At 38.4% G+C, this 24,859-nt stretch overlaps 1 protein-coding gene across 2 annotated transcripts in view; it reads right to left on the bottom strand.

Moving 5' to 3' along the window:
• Positions 1 to 24,859, bottom strand: part of Faf1 (Fas associated factor 1) — a 304,225-nt gene that overhangs the window by 22,971 nt on the left and 256,395 nt on the right. The window contains exons 16-18 of one of the 2 annotated variants that reach the window (XM_040756971.1): positions 12,181 to 12,261; positions 10,360 to 10,437; positions 4,970 to 5,185 (exon numbers count right to left, since the gene is read on the bottom strand). In XM_040756971.1, the coding sequence (XP_040612905.1) occupies positions 4,970 to 5,185; positions 10,360 to 10,437; positions 12,181 to 12,261 (375 nt within the window). Of the gene's footprint in view, positions 1 to 4,969; positions 5,186 to 10,359; positions 10,438 to 12,180; positions 12,292 to 24,859 lie in introns of both variants that reach the window. The other variant, XM_040756970.1, reaches the window with a different exon arrangement.

Here is a 24,859-nt window from a genome sequence, read left to right on the forward strand (position 1 = left end):
TCTACTAGCTGAACAGAGAGGAATCTATCAATCAGTTCTTGTTGTACAGACTTAATTACAAAAGTACTTGATTAAAATAAGTATACTCTTCAAATGGCTCAATCTTTGATCTATTCAATTTTACTTGGTTTGATTCATGGGATCCTTCAGTAAGGTGAATATTAAAACTTTTTGGCATCATTCTCCATATAGTCAGAATAGGAGTCTCCCTGGTATACAGTATTCTCTCTAAAATTTTAAATGTCTGCATGTAGTCATCTACCTAACACCACATGGTCTATCTTGGAAAGAGATGACAAAAATTCACAGAAATGTGTAATGAGGAGGCTACTCATAATTCAGGAGCAGCATGTTGACAAGAGAAATCCCAAGTTATTGTAAGTCAGAGTAGTGCTAATGTCTAAGTTATTTGGTCATACTCTAACATGGAGAGGACCTACCAAAAGATGGTAACAATTAAACAAAATTGTGAAAACAAAGTTACCGGAGCCATTGCTTTGGACTTAGCTCCTGCAGGGCATGAAAAACCAAAGTGGAGTCACTCATGCTCTATAATCAAACCAACCCTTTTAAGGAGACAAACAGATCACTAAACAGATACTTTCCCTGAATCCCATAAGGAAGTGGCCCAGAAAAAGAAGGTTGAGTGTTACTGATAACCTTATACCAAGTAGTACGAGTGACAGACTCTCTAGCAAAGACCTGTGTCTGGGCCACTACAGATCCAGAAGGGAACTAGTGCCAGTGTCGTTCATGTTTTAAGACTCATTCACATGACAATGCCCATATAAGGCAAATGGGACAGTGAAGTCTGTGGCACTAATATGTGCAAGAGGCAGAATATACTGACTCAGGCTCTGGAAGGAAATACTATTCTTTTTCCTGGTGACTTTCACTAACAAAACGCAAACAAAACTCACTCTAAAACCATCTTGCCAATCAGCTTTTCTGGGGAAGGTCTGGTGCCTGCTGCTACTCTGGTTATCCCACAGTGCTCAGTTCAGTGAAGTATAATAGCCAGCAGACATTCAGCAAATAGTTGGACAGCTGGGAAATCTTAATATGAAGTAGTGTTTTCATTGTGTGTGTGTGTGGGGGGAGAGGGGCACAGAAGAACATTTAATAGATCTTCTGGTGAGAAACCAGCCTTTGCTTTGTGGAAAAAAGGCTCAAGACACAATAAGACTCCTATAGTTAAGACTCACATTATTTGTTATTAAAGGCAAGGACTTAAGATGTGCTTTTTAACAGTCTTTAGTCTGGCTGTAATTTAAGATGACTTTTACAAATTAGAGCCTAATCCTTGCAGACACAGATGGCTATTACAGAACAGCTTTGTAAAAACACTGGTCATTTGACTTGAAAGAGCATTCAGAGGGATGAAGTGCCATTAACTTTCAGCTCATCTATGACTCTAGGAAGCCTAGAGTCCTGGGCTTTCTGGATTTAGGACTGGAATCTGGGTGGGCCAAGGGCATCTGTTCTGAATTGCAAAGCCTTTCTCCATCACTAAGGAACAAGAGGTTTAGTAGTCTGAGGTTATCAACATTTGACAACAGTTACTGAAAGCTCACGTATGAGGCACTGTGGTAAGACCTGTAGCAGAGAGGGATGAGGATGTGACATGGACTGGGCAAGTGCTACTGAAGAAAGGATGCAGAAGCTGCCATGGTACATAGCTTGGGAGAAAAGCTTAGCATTAAAACACGAGTTCAAACAGAACAGAAACAGTGAAGAGGGTGGCTACTAACAGAGATGTTAAGAGGGTATATGAAGCATAATGGTACAAGAGTGTGCCTTTAGTGAATAAATCTCCTATCTCCTACTGAAGGAAATAAGGTTGGAAAAACAGTAAGGGACTAGACTGTTAAAAGTTTTCAACTTCCTCAAAGGGACCCACACTATACTAGGGTAGCAGAAACTACTAGAGAATCTTAAGTAAGAAAGGAAATGGTCATCAGGGCTTTAGAAAAATCACTCAGTGGTAGCTAATTTCAGGTTGGCAATCTCCAAGTCAATATTTTCCCAGAGAAACTGGTCCAAGCTTAGTAAAAGTTGGTCTTGTGATGGGGCATGAAAGTGAGGCAGAATTAGGTTTAAAAGAGATACTGAGAAAAGAGAATGTTTGAATAGCCTTCTATTCAATGGAAAACAAAGGTTGTGATATACCTGTGTAAGGAGTACATTTTCTGTAAGACTAAGTGGAAAGCTCTCCATTTAAGGCTGGCCCACGTTAACAATAGTTTATTCTTTAGGTACTCAAAACCTTGGCCAGGAAGCTCAAGGCATGTAGGCAGCAGGCCCATGAACCTCTTGCTTCTTTTCAACAGTAATATCTCAGTCTACATCTTGATCTTGTGGAATGAAGTGATTACTGATTAAGAGAAAATCTAGCACCTTAAAAAACAACAACAAAAAATCCTTCCAGAGGCTTCAGTGGTTAAGGGCACTGGACACTCTTCCAAAGGATCAGGGTTCAAGTCCCAGCAGTATATGGTGGCTCTTTGATCCAATGCCTTTTTCAGGCTTCAGCAGGTACTACATGCATGGGGTACAGACATACATGCAGGCAAAACATACATATTCATAAACCTAATAAAATAAATAAATCTCAAATTCTGTCAAAATTAACTTTAAAAATTAATTTTAGCTGGGTGTAGTGGTAGACATCTTTAATCCTAGCACTTGAGAGGCAGAAGCAAGTACATCTCTGTGAGTTCAAGGCCAGCTTGCTATATAGGATGAGTTCCAGGAGAGTTATATAACAAGTGAGATCTTGTCTTAAAAACAAACAAAAAAATCAATTTCAAAGAAAATAGAAGTGTATTTTAAAGTCTAGGAAGGTCCCTCTATTGGTCTTCTAGTCTTTGCCCCTCCCTCCCTGCCTCCCTGCCTGCCTGCCTGCCTTCCTCCTTTTCCCTCCCTCCCTCTTTTCATTCTTTCTTTCTCTCTCAAAACAGAGTTTCTCTATGCCCTGGCTGTCCTGGAACTAGCTCTTGTAGACCAGGCTTGCCTCTAATTTACAGAGATCTGCCTGCCTCTGCCTCCCAAGTGTTGGGAGTAAAGGCATGCACCACCACCACTCAGCAGTTCTTGCTATTTTTTTTTTTTTTGAGGCAGGGTCTCTCCGAGGCTTTTGGAGGCTGTCCTGGAACTAGCTCTTGTAGACCAGGCTGGCCTCGAACTCACAGAGATCCGCCTGCCTCTGCCTCCCGAGTGATGGGATTAAAGCCGTGCACCACCAACGCCCGGCTTTAGTTCTTGCTATTTTTAAGGATAGGAAAATCAATACTTCAGTCATGAGATATTCCTTCCTGGGAAATGCTTTCTTACATGAGGCCAAATCTGCCTCCTTTAACTTCCTTTAAAAAAAAAAAAGCTTTTAAAGTCAGGCAGTGGTGGTGTATACCTTTAATCTCAGCACTCAAGAGGCAGAGACATGGGGATCTGAGTTCAAGGTCAGCCTGGTCTACAAAGCAAGTTCCAGGACAGCCAGGGCTACACAAAGAAACCCTGTCTCAAAAAACCAAACCAAACAAACAAACAAAAAAAGTAGTAGTAATAATAAAAGCTTTTCAATTAATTCTTTGAGAATTTCACATGATATATTTTGGTCATATTTACCACCTCCCCTACTACTCCCAGATCCTTCTCCTCTTTTCCTAGATGTCTAAGTTTGTGTGTTCCCTCCACCCCTGACACACACACACACACACACACACACACACACACACACACACACACACACACTTAAAGTCATCAAGTCCAATTTGTGCTACCCTATACTCTCGGTTGTGTGGCCCACAGATTTGTGCCTCCATCAGAGAACCTTCCTTTTGTAGTAGATGGTGATTAACAGACACATAACTGGTCAAGGTGCAGAGTGCTTCCTCTTCCAACTCACTGGGCTGAGGTCTGTGCATGGAGATTCACAAAAAAGTCAGGGCCCTTTTTTCATGGCAAGCCTTCAGGAAGCTGAAGATAATCTTTGTCCCCCTAGATCTTTCCTTCCCCAGAGCACACTTCCTCAAAAGACACATCTCCATCCCTTCTTTCCTATTAGTCTTGGTCCCAGACAGGCTCTTTCTTCTTCAGACTTCCAGTTAAGAGCATGAAGCTTAAGAACTCTCTTGTTTATTTTAGGACCATTTAGTTAGCCTCCAGTTGGGCTTACACCTCTAAAACTGCAGCTGTCTTTTCTGTTGACATTTGTAACACATTGCTAGTGTATACTTACCTTAATCACAACTGCTAAAGATATGCACCTCTATATATTTCCATAAAATATGTTAAGTTTACTTTGTCCATAGTTTCAGTATTTTCAGGTTGTTTGGATACTATTTTTCATAATGCAGAAATCTAATATTCATTTATATTGCTAATAAATATGGTATATAAAAAGGATTAAGTACATAACCTGTCAGTTCCCTCCATGGAAATGACAGACAGCATCTTCTGTACACAATTACTTAAGCATCAGTGAGTGTAACTAACTGTACAATTCTACTTTGCCTAAGAATAGCATGATATATTAAACATCTTGCTAAAATACAGATATACTATGACTACAGATTACCATCCACAAGGCTATTAAGACTCAAATCATAGATAATCTTTGCTTAACATAATGCATTTTTAGTGAACCCGTACTTGTGTTTACCCTATTCTAATAATTAAGCTATTAAGCACACATAGGTATACCCAGATACATGAAGATGAGACCTTATGGAAGCCTGTTGGACAGGTATACACCTAGAAAGTGACAGAAGAAGGATATAGCATCTAATTTTTATATAGGCCTCTGGACACATCTGCTGGCCTGGGAAACACAACCTCCAAAGGCTGAGGAGGGAAGTGTACAGAACCAAAATGACTTTGGGTGTTTTACAGTAGCCCATACATTTGAATTCTCATGGTTTTCTGGGTCCCATGAGCTGAGAGAATTCTTTGAGATGGGAAGGAAACTTACATCTCTCCTCGGAAAGGTGCTCAGTAACTTGAATTCATCCCATGGAAATCCTTTGGAAGCCACGAAATCAAAGACAATCTGAAGCTTACTGCTGGCCAGGAAACGCCGCTCCAGGAACTCGCCACTGGGGGTTCGGATCCGCAACTTGCTAACAGGCTCAGCATTTTCTTCCTTTGGCTCTGGAGGCAGAGCTTGTTCTAAGGAAAGTCGGATGGCCTAAGTAGAGTAAAAATTGAGCGTTAAGATGGGCACAGATGGAATTATGGAGAATGGGTAAGGGAGAAAGTAGAAAAAATACTAAAAAAAATGAAAACTAATCATGGTACATAAGTGCTTATGCCAATTAATTAAAACATTCCAACTTAAAAGAACAGGATTTATTTATTTTGTGAGTGATGTATGTACGTATAAGTGCCAGAGTGCCACTGTATATATGTGGATGCCAGACGACAACTTGCAGGAACTGGTTCTCTCCCTCCAGCATATGGGTTCTGGGGGATGTGTTCAGGTCATCAAACTTGGTGGCACGTGCCTTTACCTCCTGAGCCATCTCACTTGCCCCCATTTAAATTGTTTTTAAGTGTATACTTCAGTGGCGTTGTACATTCACAATCTTGTGTAGTATTACTATTTCTAAGACCTTTTCCCTCACCCTAAATAATATCTATTAATTTTGCACATGCCTGTAGAAAAGCATGTATTTAAAATTGCTTATAGTATGTGAACTGGTTGTAATTAAGCTTTATACTTTTGTTTAGTAATGTATGTAGAACTATTTAATTTTTTATTAAAGTAGCATACATGATTAAAAGTGCCTAGGCATTGTATGTAACTTGGTAAATTCTCAGAACATTCACATAGCTATAAAACTTGTACCTAATCAAGTACCTCACAATCATGTCCTTTTCCTAGGGGCTCCCTGTCTTCAAAGTCTATCACGATCCTGACTTCCAAGAGCCAGTTTAAAAAAACATTAATCTGATCAAATGAGAAGGCTTTGTAGGTAAAGGCACTTGCTGACTAAGCTCGGTGGTCTGAGTTCAATCCCTGGAACCTACATGGTATTTAAAAAATACTTAGTGCTGATACCTGGTCGGCACTTAGTTGGTGATAAGTGCCTCATGTTGAACATTGTGAACAACTGAGGACAGTTGCTACTATTGTTGTTACAATTATTCCTTTTACATACTTCAAATCAGAACTTTATTTAGTGTTTCATGGTTTTCTCCTGCTTTCTCTTTAATCCACCTGCCTGCTTAGCTTCTATTTTGATATTTCCCTGTGCAGTAACAGATGCTACATTATTGTCTGAACTCAGTGATTACACTAGAGGAGAGTAAACAACAGTAGCCCATTAGTCTATTCATTCATTGTACAGACAGTATCTGCTCCTCAATGTAAGCAGTCTCCATGGCTTCTCTGTAGAACAAAAGCAAACTTCAGCTATGCCACACTAGTGGACCAATATGGAAAGCAATGAAAAAATAATACTTACTACTACTGCCTTACTTCTGAATAACCAACAGTTTCATTGGCAAAAAGAACAAAAATACAGCTGTAGCCCAGTCAATATACTAAAGACAAAGGACTTATGTAAGCAAACACTGTTTTAAAACAATGACATAAAGGACACCTAAACTCAAACAGTCATTGTAAACAGTACTGTTAAACTTCATTTGGTTTGCTCAATAAATACAGAGTTTTTATTTGCATTATTTTAGGTTTGTGATAAAATAAAGCTGGTATAAAAATCTGAACTGTTCTAAGAACTTACTTAAAGCATTCATATCTGCAGACATTTTATGAAGTGAAATTAGGCACTGAAAACAAATACTTAGAGACTGCTTCCACACAATTTCATGGGTGCATGCCTTTGATCCCAGCACTTGGGAGGCAGAGACAGGCATTTTTCTGTGAGTTCGAGACCAGCCTGGTCTACAAAGCAAGTTCCAGGACCGTCAGAGCTATTACAGAGGAACCCAGTCTTGAAAAACCAAAAATATTAACTAAAAAAGGAAACAAAATATATTCTTTTTCAAGACCTTTATAATCATACTCAAAGACTGGCTCAATACATTTGCATATATACATGTATAAAAATATGTGGCCATTATATTCTAGGCTTTTATTAATAAGTAGGTAGCAAATAACAATTTACAATGTTAAACAGTCTAAAGCTAACATCAATTCCATGAATTCCTGCTGAGTATTTTCCTGTGTTAGGCACTGTTTTAGATGACAGGAAAAGAACAAAGAAAAAAAAAGTACAAAAAAATTCTGCTTAAATGGAGCTTAATCTTTCAGGCTGGTAAAGACAAACACCAAGGCAACAAAATATATATAGGAAGATGCGTACCCATTAATTACATAATACATTAATTGTATATAGAGAGTGGGGAATGCTGGAGGAATGGAGGAAGGCCACAATTTCCAACACTGTAAGTCACAGCAAGAAAAGGCCTAGCAAGAGTGGAAGCCACATGAGCATTTAGGTTACAGCAGGAGTCCCAGTGAACAGCAAGGCTCTGGGACTTGTGTGTTGAAGACCAGCACAACAGCAAGGTGACATGAGAAGGATGAGTAAGAGAAATTAGAGGAAACAAAGGGTACATTTAGAACATATTCGGCTTGAGAAAGCCATTTAATGATTTTACTCTTACTTTAACCTTAAGATATAATTTACAGACGATAAGCCTGCTGTGTATATGTGTGTGTATATGTGCTTATGTGGGATACTGGGTATCTAACCCAGGACTTGGTACTTGTGAGGCAAACACCCTATCACTGATCCATAACCCCAGTGCACAGAATTCTTAATTTTGATGAAGTCGTATTTAGAGTTTTCTTTGGTGATTAAAATAAAAAGTTTATGCTTTATGTCTGTCTTTAGGTATGAGCATAGGCGTGCAGCTGTCCACAAAGTCCAGAAGTACATTGGGTCCTTTGTAAGTCAGCCTTACAGGTAGTTGAGAACTGGTTATCATAGGACCTGGGAACTGAACTCGGGTCCTCTGAACAACAGACTGTGTTCTTAACCACGGAGTCATCTCTCCAGCCCTGAGACTTGCTATTTTATGGATCATGACTTTGGTGTCATATCTAAGGAAGCTTTGCCTAACCTAAGGTCTTGAAGACTTTCTCCTGTGTTTTTTCCCTAGAACTTTAATGATTATAAAGTCTTGAATTCTGAGAGTGTGTCCTCCAATTTTGTTCTCTTTTCATCATTGTTTTGACTTCATATACATTTTAGCAACAGCTTATCAGTTTCTAGGTAAAATTCTACAGAGATACAATGAGGTTAATGTAAGATGTTAGCTTTTATTTTTGAGGCAGAGGCAGACAGATTACTGAGTTCAATACCAGTCTAGTCTATACTGCAAGTCCCAGTCAGAGCTATGTAGTATGACTGTCTCAAAACCAAATGAAAAACAAAACAAACCCAACTATGGGGTGGAAGGGAAAGTGGAAGAGAGGTAGGATAGAAAGCACATGTGTGAAAGAGGGTATAAAATAGCAGGGGTTTCAGCTTTTAAAAACTGTTTCTTTAAGACTGTTTAAACTACATTTACCCCCCCGCGCCCCCCGTCTCTGTCTTTCTCTCTGTGCACATGCATGTGGATGTATGGAGGTCCGAGGACAACTTGTGCGAGTCTGTTTCTCTGTAGAATCCAAGGACCAAATTCAAGTAGTCAGGCTTGGTGGCAGGACCTTTACTTGATGAGTCATCTCAGCATTAGTATTCCTTGAACTAGCTTAAAAGGAAAGTGGATAATTCTCTGTGTCTAAAGTTTAGCAGATTTCTACATATCTGACTACTATAGACACATACATGGTCTTACACTAGAATAGAGTAGGTGAAAGGGCATGAGTTTTATAGTCACAAGAATCTAGGTGAGAACCCCAGCATTTCTAGTTCTACACACGACTCACTGAGCTTCATTTTCCTTACTTGTAAAGACAAATCTCCAACCTTGTGCCTTGTTCTCATGATTACTGAAAAAGCATATTCAAAGAAGCTAGCAGAGTTGTTAAGGAATAGATGCAGTACAATGAGTTGTTTTCTGTCTTGAGAATCAGGGCTTGTATTTGTAGCTGATACTTGGAAAGTATCAGAACATGGACAATAACACATCATTCAAGACCTGGCTCAAATATTACTTCTTTATATATTTTCTAATTATCAAAGCTATAAAAGATTTTTTCTGTCCTTTACTCCCCAAATACTTTGCTTTTATTTATCCTATGCCACTTAGTAAATTCTTTTCTCTGTTGATTTCCTCTTATTTGCAGACATGTTATATATTCCTAAGATTTAATTTGCTGTTGTAGGAAGAAAAAATTTTATTATCATTTGTTTCTCTTGTGTGTTCTATATAATTCTTGTTGCTATTATTGTTATTTTTAAAGTTGGGGCAGAGTATAAGCTCAAAAAAAAACAAAAGACAAAAAACAAGAAAAGTAAATAAAAGTAGATAGGTTGTCTGTTGGTCACTAGCAATGTGCACACATACTCAGAATAAAAACAGGGGTGAAATAAGTGAATAAATGAAAGTATGGTATTTTTTTTGTTTTTGTTTTTTTGTTTTTTTATGAGACAGGGTTTCTCTGTATTGTTTTGGAGGCTAGTATGGTATCTTTTACCAAGAGTGATAAGTAATGAAATTTCTCAGTTAGACATCTAAGCTTCTCATAACTTGTTAGATAGTTTCTTCTTACTTAATAAGCAAATCATGTTATTGACCTCATGCCTAGAAAAGCATTCTAAATGCTCCCTGCAGTTAAAGCATCACTCCATGTTGTTTCTCTTATTCCTACTGTACTGAGCCATGCATCTATCACAATGTTTACTATTTTAGCAACACAATTCTACATTTTAAAGACTGTGAAGCAGGGCAGGACAGATTCCACATCTGCACCACTATTTACAAAGATTGTGAGGTACATAGTATAAAAAAACACAGTGGGTATACATTTTCTCTATATTGAAATAGATATGAACTTAAAGGAAAACATCAGTCAAACAAATTTAGGAGCTCAATGAAAGACATTGAAGAAGTAGCACTGTAATTTTTTGATGGGTAAAGTTTGGTACAGGGAAAACAGTTGTTATACTCTCCAGGTAAGAAAATCTAAGAATGATGGGAAGTGCCTATTTATTTAAGTCAACAAATGGGGACAGAAATGAAGATAAAAGAAAACCATGACTCTAGTCAGTACCTGATTAAGTTTTTTCTAAGAGTTCCATATACTAGACCAGGAATAATTCTTTTAAAGACAATCCAGGACTTCTGTACAAAAACCAGCCCAGGAAAAACACAAATGTGTTTTAAAAAGTATTAATAGCCTCACTATCAAATACAATAGAATTTCTTTTTAAAATTATGCCCCACCTCTCGTTCCTCTTCTTGTTCTTTGCGAATCTGCTCCAAACGAAACTGTTCTGCCATCTCTCTCTCATGAGCTTCTCTCTGTTAATATAATGGACAAGGACAAACATTAATAAACATTATATAAAAAAACAAAGGAATCAAGTTCATATAGGACTGTGATAAATGTTTAACACTGTTCAATTCCACTATGAGGATTTTTAAAAACTGTATTACATGATGCAATTGGGTCCATTCTACTCTGGGGGAAGAGGGAAAAAGTGGAATAAGTTATATCTAAAGGTTTTATTCAACATAATCTACATGAGCACTGTGTTAACAGCAATGTTTCTTTCTGGAATAAGAATGGTCAAACAACATTGTCAGCTCTGTGTAAGGAGGTATTTACGTGCCTTCAGAGGCTAGGGATACACAGAGTCATGTTGGCAGTATGCTTGCCTAGTACAGATGAAGCTCTGGTTTGATCCCCAGCACCACAAAGCATGGACTGAGCACAGTGGCACATGGTGAGCCTTCTGGAGGCAGCAGCAGGAGGATCAGAAGTATAGGGTTATTCTTGGCTATATATTGAGTTAAATGTCAGCCCAGGATACAGAGCCTGACTCTAAAATCAAACCAAAGCAAACTACCAGCAGCAGTAGCAACAACAACCCCCACCAAACAAAACCCAGTCCAGGCCATTTCTCTTGCCCCTAAGTTTTGATCCTTTCTGCTCTCACTCTGGTATAAATCTCAAGTTTTAGTCACACCAGTGTGTCTTTCTGCCTCCATTCATTCTGGACTTTAGTTTGCTCTACTGCCTCTTCCTCTGTGTAGTTTACTCAGCAGATCACTGGTATGAAAGCATTCCTAGCATAATATCATCTGCTGGCGCTTCAAAAAAGCTGGGAAGATGTTTTTCCCACTGCAGCTCTAGTTCATGAGCATTCACAAATTCAGCGCTTCTCTGATGTCTTGGGGGACATGGGGGACACTTGCCTAAGAGGAAAGCAGTCTGTGGTCTTGACTTAAGCCATTCCACCAAATTATAAGTCTTTGCTTGAGGCCACAAACATGGCTTACTCATTTTTTTGCTCCTTCAATACCCAATACAGCAGCATGTGCTTAAGAAGCATTGGATAAGTCATTGTTTCTAAACCTAACAGCACAGTAGTCACGTAAAGAACTTAAATGAACATCAGGGCAAGTGAGTGTACTCAGCATGAAGAGTGTCAGCTGCCACATCTGAAAACCTGAGTTAGATTCTTGGGACCTGCACGATAGGAGAGAACTGACTCCTTCTAGGCATCCTCTGACCTACACACTGACACACACACACAGTAGTAAGTAAATGTAAAAACCCTGTTGGGACCAGATGGTGTGATGCTCACCTTTAATCCCAGCATTGGAGAGGCAGAGGCAGGCAGATCTCTATCTCTGTGAGATCGAGGCCAGTCTAATCTACAGAGTGAGTTCTCCGACAGCCAGGACTGTTTGACAGAAACCCTGTCTTGAAAAACAAACAAAACAAAAAAACCCCAAAAACAAACAACCAAAAAAACAAAAACCTGTTGAATTCTTCCATACACTAATTATAAAATAGATACTAAGCTCATTGTTATCATTTTTATTATTCTGACACAGCTTATTTTGTCAAAATGAATGATAATTCGAGAATTGTGGGTAGAACTATTTTCTGTTAACTAAACCTAACTTTTTCTAGAGACAATTTAATATTTTTTTAGGATGCCAAGTGAGTAAAAGAGAGAGGGAGGTGGCGTTCAGATAACCAATGACCATTCAGGATTAAGTTCTATATTGCAGAGGATATTCAACCAAACCTACCTTTGCTCTGTCGGCTTCAAGGGAAAGGCGATAAGCCTCATCTTGCTCTCTCTTCACATTTTCTCTGGCTTCACGTTCATCCTTAAATGAAAGATTCAGGTAAAGTTTCATCTTTTTTTTAAGGAGAAAAAAAAGAAAGGCATCCTGTATTATTTCTAAATGAACTTATTACAATTAAATAAGAAACTTTTAAAGTATATAGAATAAGCAAACAAGCAAGATGAACAACCTAATAAATTGCACAAGTGAGAATATCTGAATCCTAGCTTTGTTTATAAACTAACCATGTGACCATCTGTGAGCCACTTAACACCTCTAGAAATCTTCCATTTCCTCTATAGTAAATTGAAATACGTTCTGTCTGATATGGCCATTGTGAGAATTAAATACCGTAGCATATGAGCTGTAGCAAAGCATGAAATGATTAATTTATTTGCATGATTACAGTTCCTCTACCCATTTCTTCTGATTTGGAGATTTTTAGTACTGGGACTAAGGACTAGGAGGAAATTTTTTAAAAAGGCTGAAAGCAAAATACTTTTGTTAATCCTATCTCATACCACATCACTAAAATTTCAGTTATTAAGACAAAAAAACTTTCCTCTTTTGTATTTTACAACTTTTTTGCATGTGATATAATTAATGTAGAATATTAAGTGAGGTCACACAATATCCGAAAGAAATAAACCACATGTCCTCTCTCATATGTAGAACCTAGCCAATAATATATGTACACGTATTTCAGTAAAACCTGAAAAAACAGAACCAGAAAGGCTAAACATAAGAGGCTGGTTGGCGCCGGGCGGTGGTGGCGCACGCCTTTAATCCCAGCACTCGGGAGGCAGAGGCAGGTGGATCTCTGTGAGTTCGAGGCCAGGCTGGACTGATAGCCTCCAAAACAATACAGAGATACCCTGTCTTGTAAAAACCAAAAACCAAAAAAAAAAAAAAAAAAAGAGGCTGGTTGGCCAATGTACTTAGACACCACCTCCACTGTCCCAGCACTGGAGTTACACATTATACTGATGCGCTTGGTTTTTAATGAGTGCTGGGGATCTGAACTTAGGTCCTCATGCTTGTGTGGCACATGCCTGACAAAGTCATTTCCAGGTCCTCTTTTAGAGTACTTTTCGTTTCTAAAGTGAGTATACTATCCACCTTCATTGAACTATTGATTTTAAATGAAATTAAAAATCAATTCACTAACAGAATTTTTTATTTGCAAAATCCATAGGAATATCCAAAATATACATTATTATAACTGAAATTATTTTTGAGATGGTTTCACTGTATAGTCCTAGGTATCCTGGAAATCTCAGAAATTTGCCTGCTTTTGCCTGGGATTAAAGATAAGCACTACCATGCCTAAGTACTTAAATTTAATAAATAATTACAACCAAAGGAGTATAAGTTTCTCTTTCAGTCATTGTTGCATTGTGTTGAAAATATACAGTCACAAATATTTGCCCATTTCTGATTTGTTACAGAAATTTCAAAAGGCTTAACTTAAATACTTTCTTTGCCTTTCTAATCCACTATATGCTTACTCAAGACTGAGTATATGTTCAGCATTCTCTTAGATGCTCTCTCTAATATCTAGTCAAGACTGGCCTTCTCCCTAAGGCCTTCTAATTACAATATTTAGTTAATAATTATAAAGCAAAATAGATATAATCATAAGTAATTTAAGAACTATAAATAAAATTGGCCCTTAAGCATAATAAAGACATACTTAGCAGCATATTTTTAACTACACAGACACAATTTTCTTTATATTTTCTCCAACTGATAATCTTACTCCATTCTATTTATGAGATTTTTATGGTTATTTAACACAACCAACAAGGCATATTCTTGTTTCCATTTACATGTTCCTTCAATGAATTTATTATTTTGTAAATACCTTTCTTTAACCAAAACACAAGTTTATGCAGAATGGCCACTTAGATATTTCATCTAAACCAGGTAATCTGTATTCAACAATTTCTTCATCATAACTGAGGAGGGGCAATGGACGGGCTAGCATACTTGTGCACAAGTCCTGGTGCTGCCAATGGCAATCTACATGAATGGGTAAATGTTTCACTTTTCCGACATCAATTACAGCATTGAACTTTTATGGATCCTGTGTGCCTGGGGATAAATATATTTTTAAAATTATCTATCTCTAGAATGAAATCAACAAGTTCTAAGAATAATCTTGCCCCTTTCTGCATCTATGGAAATAAGTGCTATGGAAATATTTAGGAGGCTTAAATTTTTAATTGGCCTTATTTTTCCTGACTTCACTTCTTTGAAATTAGTTCCGATTGCTGAATATTCTGTGTTTTCCCTTTAATGCATTCATTAAATTGTAATGATATGTCACATAGTTATTTATTCAATATAGGATCCTTCCCATGACATTAAGTAAACACCACAAAGTAGAGAGTTTGTCTACATTATATTATATGCTGTTATATTTTACATACTGCTGACAATTTCTGAAAGGTGTTTAATAAGTGTAGGCTAAATAAATCTATGCAACAGTGTGTGTGTGTGCGTGCACATGTGCTTCATATATGTGTGCATGCACATGTAGAGGCCAAAGGTTGATGTGAAGTGTGTTCCACTACTGTCTTAAACCTTTTTGTTTTTAAGTTATTCTTCTTTCATATACTACATCCTGACCTCAGTTCCCCTTCCCTCCACTCCTCCCATCTCCCTCAGATCCACTGCTCCTTTGTTTCCCTTCAGAAAAGAGTAGGCCTCCCAGGTTTATCAACCAAATACGACATAACAAGATGCAACAAGACTAGGTACAAACCCTCCTATCAAAGCTGGAAGGACCATCCCAGTAGGAGGAAAAGGGTTCCAAGAACAGGCAAAAGAGTCAGAGACACCCCTACTCCTATTGTTTTGTTTTTTTGAGACAGGGTTTATCTGTGTAGCTTTGTAGACCAGGCTGTCTTCAAACTCAGAGATCAGCCTGCCTCTGCCTCCCAAGTGCTAGGATTAAAGGTGTGCACCACCACCCAGCCCCTATTCCCATTGTTAGAAGTCCCACAAAAACATCAAGCTAAACAACAATAACATATCTCAGAATACCTAGTGAAGACCCATACAGGCCCTGTGATTGCCCCTTCATTCAGTCTTTGTGAGCCCCTAAGAGGCCTGCTTAGTTGATTCTGTTAGCCGTGTTCTCCTGGTGTCCTCAATTAGTTTTTAAGAGAAAGTCTCTCAAAACCTGGGTTCACTGATTTGGCTATGCTTGATGGCTAGAAGCGCTTGGGATCTGCCTGCTTATTTTGGCAGTCCTGAGGATATAGATGCACACTACCAGGACTGGCTTTTTATGTGGGTGCTAGAAATCTACCTAACTTGAAATCCTTAGGCAGAGCAAATACTTTACCCACAGAGTCATATCTCCAGTGCCACCTTCCCAGCTCTTCCCTCCCTCCCTCCCTCCCTCCCTCCCTCCCTCCCTCCCTCCCTCCCTCCTTCCCTCTTACATGTTCTAACTTTGTAGCTCTGGCTAGCCTGGATCATTATGTAGATCAGGATAGCTAGCCTCAAACTTATAGAGACATGCCTGCTTCTGCTTCTCAAATGCTAGTATAAGGGCACATGCCACCCTGCTTGAATTTTTTTTAAATATTGGCTTCATGTAGTCCAGGCTGGCCTTGAACAACTGATTTTATTTATTTTAATGTTGGGGATTAGACCCAGGGTTTTGTACATGTTAAGCACAGGATCTACCACTGAGTTACATCCTCAGCTCCCAGTGTACGCTAGATAAATAATCATCCTTTTAGGCATAAAGCACCAATTGTCTGCAGGGAAAATAGGAAAAAAGGTATAGCTCATCTACAAAGCAACGCCCTCTGATCAGTGTAGCCAACTGGTTGGGCAGGACTGACTTGTTATGATAATATGTACATTCTACAAAGGGACAAGTCACATCAGCTGGAAGCTATTTAAGCACAACTACAGTTCATAATCCAAGAATCTAAGCAAACATTTCTGTTCTAAAATTGACTGTTGCAAATATAAAAGGCCATTAAATACACATCTGTCGTAGAGGACTTCCTAAACCAACTAGTCACCATCCTGGCTGCTCTTCTTTTCTCCTTTCTTTTTGCCACAAATATTCACTAAGTATTAATTTTATATTAATATGACATTAGCACTGGGAACACAGAGAAGGTCAGATAATTCACGTGTGATATCATTGTCATTTTGTAAAGAGTGTACTGATCTATTGTGTTCAGGGGTTAGGTTACTTTCCTCTTCTTTAAATGATGCTGTTCCATCAGCTCTATTGCCCAACATACCAACTGTTTTCATATACTGTCATAAACAAGGAGGAACAATAAGTCCGAAGGAGCCACATTAGAGATGAAGAATGAGGAAGGATGAAGTGCATGAGCCTATCTAATAAGGCTAGAGGCAGAGCTTAAATGGGAACCCATGACTCTTGAATGCTTTCCCATCGTTTCCTTGCTTTTACTTTTTCCTGACCATCAAGGCAGAAGGACTGCTTAAAACCATGTGGTTCAGAATGAAATTTCACAAATTTATTATGGTCTTCCCATGTGTTTATGATTATTTGTACATGATTCTATTTGTTCTTATCTGTTCTCTAGATTTTATACCTACCTCTCCAACTGTCCTATTCAAAGTTATCTCCAATTTAAGTGAGTAGGGGAAGTACTGTTGAGGTACCCCTACACACACACACACACACACACACACACACACACACACACACACACACACACACACTATATTATATCATTAGAGTTAAAAAAAATCCAAGGGGCTGGGGTTAAAGAATCTACAAATCAAGTTTCATAACCCGAAGTGCTGTTGGTACTACTGCTGTGGCCTTCAGATATTCTTGTAGAGTGAATTCTAGGTCAGCCTGGGTTACAAAGTAAGACCCTGTCTTAAAAATTTGAAAAAGACAACAGAGAGACAAAAAGACAGGGAACACTGATAAAAATTAAAAATACTTCTGTGCATCAGAGGATGTCATTAAGAGAAAGAACAATTACAAAATGTAATTAACATTTACAAATCAAAAGAAAAGAGAGCAAAGGACTCAAGTAGGCATCTTTAAGTAAGACCGTAAATGTTCATTAAATATGTGTTCATAGTTGTACTCACAATAGCCAGGAGGTATAAATAACCCAAGTATCCACCAACAGAAAGGTGAACACACAAATGTGGGCATATTCATACATATATCTACACATATACACACACAAATGGAGTATTATTCAGCTATATGAAGAAAAGATACTACAAAACTGATAAACCTTAAGGACACTATGTTAGAGGGGATAACTATCATGTTTCTGTTTACAGTAAGTACTTAAATAGGAAACATCATACAGAGAACATAGATCATAAACTTCTGTGGGGGAGCAGAGCTTTTAGCTTATCAGATTAGCTAAAAAGGCTAGTTCAGTGGCGAATCAAGTGAATCAACTGAACAAACAGCTTGCCCTCTTCCTGAGATTCTCAGAAGAGCCAGCCTTTGTAAGAATTCAGCTGGATTTCTGAAGTCTCCATTTGCAGCAGAGAAGCTTCCTTAATGAGGACTGATAACTACACTTATCTGTGGGTCTAAGTATTTAGAATGCAGTTAGGAAAGTAACAGTTTAGAAGGTTTTACTCTAAGTGTGGCCCAGGGCAACTTGGTAGACACATGCCACTTGACTGCACTGCTGCCATGCCAAGGCTCAGTGGAGACCAACCAGAAAGTAGGCCAGAAGTTTTAGTTTACCTTGGGGCAACACTGACTCCAGGAGAGTACTACCTGGTACTACCTGGGCACCATCTAGGAATGGACCATCCAAGGGGAAAGTAGCTAACATTCCAAAGGAGATTTCTAACGTTCCAACCATTATAGATAGGATCACCTGATGCCTCTTAGCTTGGCATGTACCCACCCCCTTTCACCAAGACATCCCTAGACAAATGTCAGCCAATCAAGGTGTTGGAAAATTCCTTCATCCTCAATCTCCGCTATGATAAAAACCCTAGCCTAGTCAGGCAGATGGAGAGTCTAAGCTCAAGACTGAATTAAGGCTCTTTGCTTTTACATATGGGATTTAGTCTTGTTGTTGGTTTTTGGGGGACTCCGTGATCTAGGCATAACATTAAAATCCATGTCCTCACAGCCAGAAGTTGGGTAGTTTTTCAGTACCAGACATGATTTCCCTAATTTTGAGTAGGCCTTAAGTCCGATTAGAGAGCTGTTAGTTAGTACCAAGGGATGTGTGCCACTGTTTGGGATCTCTGGTCAAGCTGATCATTGTTGCGGTTTATAGGCATCATAGCTGGGTGGCACTACTGATTGCTTCCCTTCTCTGGCAGCTTGTTTCGCACCTTCTGGTACTATGAAAGCTAGTTCTTCCAGAGGGAGCTTTCAGGTCGGATCCAGTTCATATCCTTCTAGACCTTTTTCTGAAGGTTACAGTGTATTTAGCAATAGATTTACCGTTTAACTTCTGAGAGGCAACCAATGGCAACATTAATAATCTATATTGTTTTGAGAGTCTTCTGGATCTCCCCGAAAACATAACTAACTAAAAACCAAACAAATGATGATGGCGTGCCCATACTCAACATATACACAATTCCTGCACCTATAGCTCAAGAAACATAGAGGAAGAGATGGTGGAAATACAGTAAAAGCAGAACACCAGGAAAACTGCTGTGAAATTCTGTCTCCTTACAATGACAGAGAAACTATACTCCAACAATGTGGCTGCCTAAATAGGAAGTGAACAATGATATGCTATTGTGGATCAATAGACATGCTATTGTGGAAGAGGAACTCTCACAGGGTCCCACTGCTAGACAAAGAACTAATGACTGCTAAGAGAGGGAAAAGTAGTCTTCCTCAAGGATGAGCCCTCTAATTGGTTATCTTATACAAAGTGTTCAGTCATGTACATAACAAGCAACACTAAATGGACTCAGCGGGTTGTATTTATATGTCTGTGTACTTAAACATATATGTAATAATAACACTTATGGCTAGAGAGATGGTTCAGCAGTTAGCAGTACTGGCTGCTTTTCCAAGGGACCCGGGTTCAATTCTCAGCACCCACATGGTAGCTCACAAGTGCCTGTAGCTTCACTTCTAAGAGATCCTACACCTCCACACAAGCAGAATACCAATGAACATAAAAAATAAAATGTGAAAAACTAAAAAAATAAAAAAACACCCCCCCCAAAATAGCAAGAGAACAACCTCCCCCCAAATGCCAGGAATTTGAAAGGGAATACAGGGTGGTGCATGGAAAAGGTGGGAGGGTAAAAAAGAAAGGGAAAATGGAAGTAATTATAGTTTAACTAAAATAATTTTAAAATATCCATCCATCCATCCATCCATCCATCCATCCATCCATCCATCCATCCATCTATCCATCCGGTCAGTTATATGTTGATACCTACAGGTACTCAGACTAAGGACATTCTGCTCTAAATGTTACCACACTCAAAGTGTTTTCAGAGTTAGAAATAGATCAACTGTTATCTGTATCTACAAGGATGATTACAGATGAACCACACTGGTTAAATTTTGCTTGCTTGTTTGTTTAAAAGTCATCATTTTAATGATAACTGTTGTGGGAACTCATTCCGCCAAAGCTTTTGAGGTGCGGTCCCTTCTGGGCAGGGTCTTAGGTGCTGTGTGTGTGCTGAGGAGCATGCTTTTAATCTTGTGTAGTGGTTGGAGATCTGATTGCGGCATCTTGCACCCCCAGGCCAGAAGACTGAGGAGATGCTCTACCTTTACAGTGAGAGTGTTACCCAAACAAATATTTGATTTCTTTTTATTCGGCTCCCATGGACTTCCTTACTCATGCTTACTTTTTCGTCTGTATTGACTACACCCCTTGCATGAATTCTTTCACCATCCTTCCTATGCCAAAGGCAGATATAAGTCTTTCACCTTAATGAACTTCAGAGATTTGGCGTTGGAGAGGTTGATTTTAATGTACGACGAAAAAAGAAATAAAAATTGTCCATAATGGAAAGGAAGAAGCAGAATTCACTGTATTAAAAATAAAAACAATATGTGGAAAATTTATGTATCTTATCAAAATCAATTAATAAGTGAGTCTGCAGGATATAAGACAGGAAGCAAGCAATTGCTTTTGTTTAACTGTAAAACTGTGTTACTCTGCCTGCCTAAAACCTAGGTAATCTATTGAGCCTTGGGCAGCAGATCAGTACCCATCCCGAGAATACACACGGACTTTGGACTCCCATCCAACAATGTGAGGTGCACTCTCACCCTGAACTCTTGGGGAAGGGTCTAGGCCCTGCCCTATATGAAATGACAGACTATGGACACCCCCATGGAGGGCCTCACCCTCCCTGGGGAAATGAGGGGATAATGGGGGGGTTGGGGGAGGGCACGGGAGGAGGGGAGGGAAAGGGAGAGGGACCTGGAACTGACTTGTGAAGCAACCTTGTTTCTTATCTAAATTTAAACTGAAAAATAAATTAAAAAAAATAAAACATCTGATTGAGCTGAACGGCCAATAGCCAGGCAGGAAAGAGAAATAGGCAGGGCTGGTAGGCAGAGAGAATAAATAGGAGAAGAAATTTGGGGAAGAGGGCAAGGAGAAATAAAAGAAGGAGCAGGAGAGACGGATGCCAGGGGCAAGCCACCCAGCCACAAAGCCAGCCATGAGCAAGAAGGAAAGAAAGACAAAAAGAATAAACAAAGGTATAAAACCCAGTGGCAAAACGTAAAGAGAAAAGGGATAATTTAAGTTAGAAAAGCTGGCTAAAAACAAGCCAAGCTAGGGCTGGACAGTCATAAGTAAGAATAAATTTCTGTGTATTTATTTGGGAGCTGGGTGGCAAGCCCCCATAGAGGAAAAAAAAAAAAGAGAGAGAGAAAGAGAAAAAGAGAGAGAGAACCAATTAGTTATGAAAGCATAAAATACATGAAAAACTGTGAAAACCACAAATGATCTGTACACCAAGGGTAATAAAATATTAAAGATCTAAGAAAATGGAAAGAAATTGCTTTCATGGATTAGAAAAAAAAAACTGTTTTAATGACAAGTCTCTCCAAAAGACCTATGGATTCAATATAATTCCAACCAAAATACTAAAAGAAAATGACTACCTCATACAGTCTTGCATGGGAATGAGAACAATTGCAAAAGCTCTGAGAAGAAAAGCCAGAATACTCCTTTGAATACCTTCAGATTTGTCCTGAAGTAAGTACATGGCATCAGTATAAAAATAGAACAAAGGAAAAGCAGAGTTCAGATACAGACCTATGTTCAATAAGCAACTGGTTTTTCTACACAGGCACCATGATAATTTGGTGGGAAAGGATGCTGCTGCAAAAATAGTGCTAGAATTACTAGATATCCACAAAGATCAAGAATTTCAATGCATATGTCCATTTACAAAACAACTCAAATGGATCACAGACCTCATTAGTAGACAGGAAATGCAAGCTAGAACCAGGACACACCACTACACAATCATTTAAATGTCTAAAGTGAAAATTGTTATACTGAGTGCTAACAAGGATGTGAAGGTATTGACATTCCTGCACTCTGCTGGTGAGAATGCAAACTGGTATAGCTGTTCTGGAAAACATCTGGCAGTTTATGAAAATGTTCATCATACATATGTTATATAATTCAAGGCTTCCAGTCCTAAGTACTTTTCCAAATGAGAGAGGTGCCCAAACATGAACATGCACACAAACTTTCATAGAAATTTTGTTTGTGATAATTCCCAAAGAAGAAATAACCCTAAATTTTATCATCTAATGTTACAGAATAAAAAATATAAAGCCTAAGAAAACCATAAATAAATACAGCTGGGTGACACAACTATCTGATAGTATCACAAAAGACTGCCAGAACCACAGCCATGCACAACGTGTTCTACAGTCTTACACAAAAAATACTGCAAGCCTGGTGAGTTTTATTTGACTACAACCTTAGCACTTGGGAAGCAGAGGCAGGAGGGTGGTGCATTCAGTGTCATCCTAGGTTACATAGTAAATGACCCTACCTAAACATCAACAAGAATAAGATATTAAATCAGTTTGATACAGGGCTACCATATTTTGTTATTAAACCTTATGGCCAAAAATTACTGTTTCATTTTTGACTTTTGCCTTTAAAACTTACTGCAGGCCTTGGTCTATTTGAATGCTGTTGCTGGATCCCACCTGGGGTCCGTCACTGCTTTAGCCCCCAAATAACACACGAGACACTATTAATTATGAAGCTGTTACCCATTTGTGATTGTTTCTCGTTGCTAGCTCTGACTTAATTATTGACCCATAATTACTAATATGTATTTTTATAAAGACTTTCTTTCCAAGGATGGCATCCTGATGCATCCTTTCCTCCCATGAGATCACATGGCGACCATTCTTTTCACTACATTTCCTCCTAGATGCCTAGTCCCACCTATCTTGCTTCCCTATTGGCCAGCAGTGCTTTATTTACATATACATACAAGGACTTCCCCCACAGTTCACTGTGCATTGCCATTCTCACTGTGATCCCATTCTATTCCCCCAATAAACTGTTAGTTTTACAGATCCCCTTACCAACTAACATTAAAAAAAAAATCAAACCATGGAAAATGTAAACATTATTAAAAGTAGAAGCGGAGGCTTTTGTCAAAAACATTTCTTGCTCAAAACAGTTACTGGAACTTCTCATGATACTACATGACAATCTCTCTTACAATTTTAGAGAGTGGGCACATACAGCCTTTTATCAGTGACATTTACACAAATCTTAAGCCAATCACTCCATTGATTAGAAACTTGAAGAAGTTAGCTCAGAACTGAGTAACTTTTACTGAAAAAAGTCATCACAAACGACCAAGGCCCAAGTTGAGAGCACTGAAATGCAGGATACACGGGACCCATGGCCTCGTTCCCCAACTGAAACAAGAAGAGAGAGAAGAAGTTATTAAACAAGAGTGGAAACTCTCACTCTCAGCTTTGCCCTTGGTTTTAATCAGTGGAAATTATGAAAAGAGCAGTCAGATAAAGGTTCTATCAAACTGCAGATTGAATGTCTTCTCACATAGAGTTATAATCTTCAGTGTTTGTTTTCAATGATCATTGGACAAGAGCTAATCTCAGGCTCATCTCATATGTGGAAATTTTATACTCATCACATTCTAGTGGCTGCTGGAGGTCAGACTTGCTCTATATATTCACATGTTGTTTTTAAGATCTGGATGCCTGACAATAAATGAACTGTTTGAGTCTATTGGAATAATGTACAGTAAGTTAACCACAGAACATACTGTAAATTAGAATTGCTTGGCTATTTAACTGTTTTTTTTTAAAAACTTGTGTAAAATTTTCAAATGCAATTATTCTTAAATGCAACAATGTTAATACTATAAGATGGTGCTTTGTTCAACATGAGAAAAACTAATGCCACTCAACTACATACATGGAAACAGTTAACCATGTCATATAAACTAAGTGCCACTGAACTACATATATGTAAACAGTTAACCATGCTATATAAATCAAGTACCATATTCAGCATATACAGAAACAGTTAACCATTTTATACAAACTAAGTACCACTGAATTTTATATATATGGAAACAGTTAGCCATGTCATATAAACTAAGTGCCACTGAACTATATATACGCAAAGTTAACCATGTTATATAAGCTCTACTTTCATTAAAAATTTGATAAAAATCTAAACCAAACAAAAATATTGGAAATTGTGGTATATCTATATAGGGGAACAATGTTCAGCAATAAAAATGAATGGAATGATATATATACAACAATATAGATGAATCTCAAAATATTTTGGTCAGTGAGAAAAGCTAGGCTATGGTATATTTTAATCTTTTTCAAAATTTTGTGAAATGACAGGATGAGACTGGAATCTGAGTTGGTAAAAAGACAGAAAAAGAGAGACAAAGGGGCACAAGGAAGCTTTGGGGAGTCATGTGCAGGTCATAGTTTTGATCGTAGAAAGGTTTCGTGGATATGTCAAATTGCATACTTTAAACATGTTTCTTTGATGAGTCCCATTTGTATGTATTTATTCTTCAGAGTTACTTTTATGAGTGGTTTTCTAGCGTGTATGTCTGTGAACCACGTGCATGCCTGGTTTCCAAATGTGCCTGGTGACTGCCGAAGTCAGAACAGGGTGTTGGATCCTACAGAACTGGAGTTATGTATAGTTGTGAATATCCACATGGGTGCTGGGAACAGAACCCATGTGTTTTGCAAGACCAATAAGTGCTCTTAGCCACTGAGCCCCTAAACTACATACGTGTTGTTTTAGGTATATTCCAATATTAATTTTATTTCAGCACCGCCTCAGAAAACATATGACTGATAATACTCTCTAAAATATTAATGAACTAGTCTGCATTTCCACTGACAGTGACTAAGTACTACTTTTTCCCATATCCATACCAATATTTGTTATTTGTTTTTTGGTATCTTAGCCATTCTAAGTGGTGTAAAATAAAACCTCAAAGTAGTTTTAATGCGTATTTCCCTGATGGCAAAGGATGTATAAACGGGAACAGCTCCATGGAAATCAGTGTGGAGGTTCCTCAACAAGTTAGAAATACGTCTATCATGTGATGCTGCTACACAATTACTAGGCATATTCCTACAGGACTCTATATCCTATTA

The sequence above is a fragment of the Mesocricetus auratus genome, unplaced genomic scaffold (genome assembly GCF_017639785.1).
Source record: "Mesocricetus auratus isolate SY011 unplaced genomic scaffold, BCM_Maur_2.0 Super-Scaffold_100014, whole genome shotgun sequence".
In the NCBI taxonomy this organism is placed as follows: domain Eukaryota; kingdom Metazoa; phylum Chordata; class Mammalia; order Rodentia; family Cricetidae; genus Mesocricetus; species Mesocricetus auratus.